The following is a 2,030-nucleotide window of genomic DNA, read 5'->3' on the forward strand; positions in this document are numbered from 1 at the left end:
CAAACTCCTGGGCTCCAGCAATCCTCCTACCTCAGCCTCCTGAGTAGCTAGGATGACAGGGGTGCAGCACTGTTACCCTGCTGATGCCTTGAATAACTTAATAATCCAAGTGATGCATAGAAATTGTCGGGTTTTTTTTGCTTTTAAATGTTATAAGCAAAAATAAGTCAGAAATAATGTTAAATCAAACCTATTTAAGATGGACTATAGATACACCACACAGTATAATTTTAGAGCAGAAAGTAAAATGTTTACAAGAATCATTTAGAGTAAAATCAAATTTTTATTCCAACAAATATAATATCCGAGATAAATTTATATTCTTGATTGATTGTTGCTATAAATTTCTTCATATCAGGAAAATTGTTATATTTAAAATCCTTAAAATAATTTTGGCACAAGTCAAATCTTCTCATTTTGTTAAGTCCCTGAGCTCTTTAACAATCCCTGAGGCTAATTCCTACATTGGCCTCTCTCCCAGCCCCATTCTGGTCTCGCCTCCACAATGCCTTGTCACAGTATCCAGCCCCCAGTCACTTTAAGTGCCCCCCTCATGTTGACTCTAGATACTATAGGAGAATCCTCACCCCAAAGAGGACACCATATAATCCTTCTTATTGTCAAGGCAGAGAAAGCAGATGGGGGTATGTTTTGAGTATTTTTCTTATTGTTCCTAAAATTTGCCTTCAGTGGTCAGTGTTCTAACATCTCCAGGGCTTTATGCCTCAGATGCTCATCCAAACACTGAACAGCAAAGAGATCGACGTCCAGGTCAAACTTATTGGCAAAAAAGTGGTGCTTACGTAGTATCCAGTTCAAGTCGCCAGCTCCGAAAACACACACTGAGCGCACATGGACCCCGTTGCAGGGTGGGTAAGGTGCACCCTGGGCAACATCACCTTCAAAGTACTGCCACTTGACAAACCTGGCAACTGACTGCATGTCAGACAAGTCATACTTGTGGCTTAAGGACAGCGAGCCTGGGACCTCAGGGATCCTCTGAATAGTGGCCCAGAGATACTCATCCGGGCTGTACGTGTCTTGTGCCCACTCCATGAACTTGTGAATGCTTTCATTCTCTAGCACATACCTCACGTACTCCCTACTGACCACAAAATAGGCACTGCCCGAAAACAAAGGTGTTTTGAGTGGAGGATGCACTTTGACAGTCCCCGTATTAGTCAATTTTCCGTTAATGACCACATGATGCTTCTTCCACCTTTCTTCTTTATTAGATGGCATCTTTTCTGTTTCCAGGTTGTTTTCACCCATGAACGACTTGAGCTTCCTGACAATTTCCAGGTTGGTTTTAATAGGAAAATCTAACCCACAGAGATTGATCAAGTACTTCCAATTGGCACTCATTCTGTAGAGGTCCTTCATGCAGTTGAGATCGGCCTGAACCCGACTCCAGGATGCATAAACTACATTCTCCAACTGACTGGCCACAAAGACGTTACTGAAACAGGATGCGATGCCCATTACCGCTGCTATAAAGGAGTCCTCTGATTTTTTGTCTACATGAATGCAGTAGAAATTCTGAGGCATATAGATGGCCCTCAGGAGCTTGTCAAGCATTTCAATTTTGTGATGAACCACTATGGAGTATGCAATTGGGAAGCTTTCCTCTTCTTTACTAAGAGGTTCTACAATATATTTACGCATCTTAATGAATGAAGGGCAGTCACTGGTCATGTTTATATAGTCAGATGGTGTCCACCGAGGACGTTTTCTAATTTTCACTGTTAGCATCTCAAGCTTTGCCTTCTGGATTTCATTTGCATCACCCTGCAAAATTTTGGTGCAATTAATATTATTACTAGGATTATCTCCAATAAGCTCCAGGTGTCTGACGCTTACAAATTCAGGCTTCTGATGAACCCTTACAACAGAGAAAGTTATTAGGGAAAAAACAAGAATCATAAAATAGTATTTAGTGGGACAAGAAAAAAGTCTCCTCCGCCATAAATTCCTCAGCATTTCAAATGACAGTCCGAGGTTTTCCTCTAAGTGATCTTCTAGGCTTCCAG

The 2,030-nt window shown here is 41.4% G+C and overlaps 1 protein-coding gene across 1 annotated transcript; it reads right to left on the bottom strand.

Annotated features, from left to right (window-relative positions):
- Positions 1-693: 693 nt before the first annotated feature.
- Gcnt1 (glucosaminyl (N-acetyl) transferase 1) lies at positions 694-2,030 on the bottom strand. The gene has a single exon (XM_026394037.2). The coding sequence runs from the start codon at positions 1,978-1,980 to the stop codon at positions 694-696; it is 1,287 nt and encodes a 428-aa protein (XP_026249822.2). The 5' UTR covers positions 1,981-2,030.

Source organism: Urocitellus parryii, chromosome 4 (genome assembly GCF_045843805.1).
Source record: "Urocitellus parryii isolate mUroPar1 chromosome 4, mUroPar1.hap1, whole genome shotgun sequence".
NCBI lineage: Eukaryota > Metazoa > Chordata > Mammalia > Rodentia > Sciuridae > Urocitellus > Urocitellus parryii.

Excerpts from the sequence above, each read along its gene's own strand:
- Gcnt1 (XM_026394037.2), bottom strand. The coding sequence starts at position 1,980 with ATGCTGAGGAATTTATGGCGGAGGAGACTTTTTTCTTGTCCCACTAAA.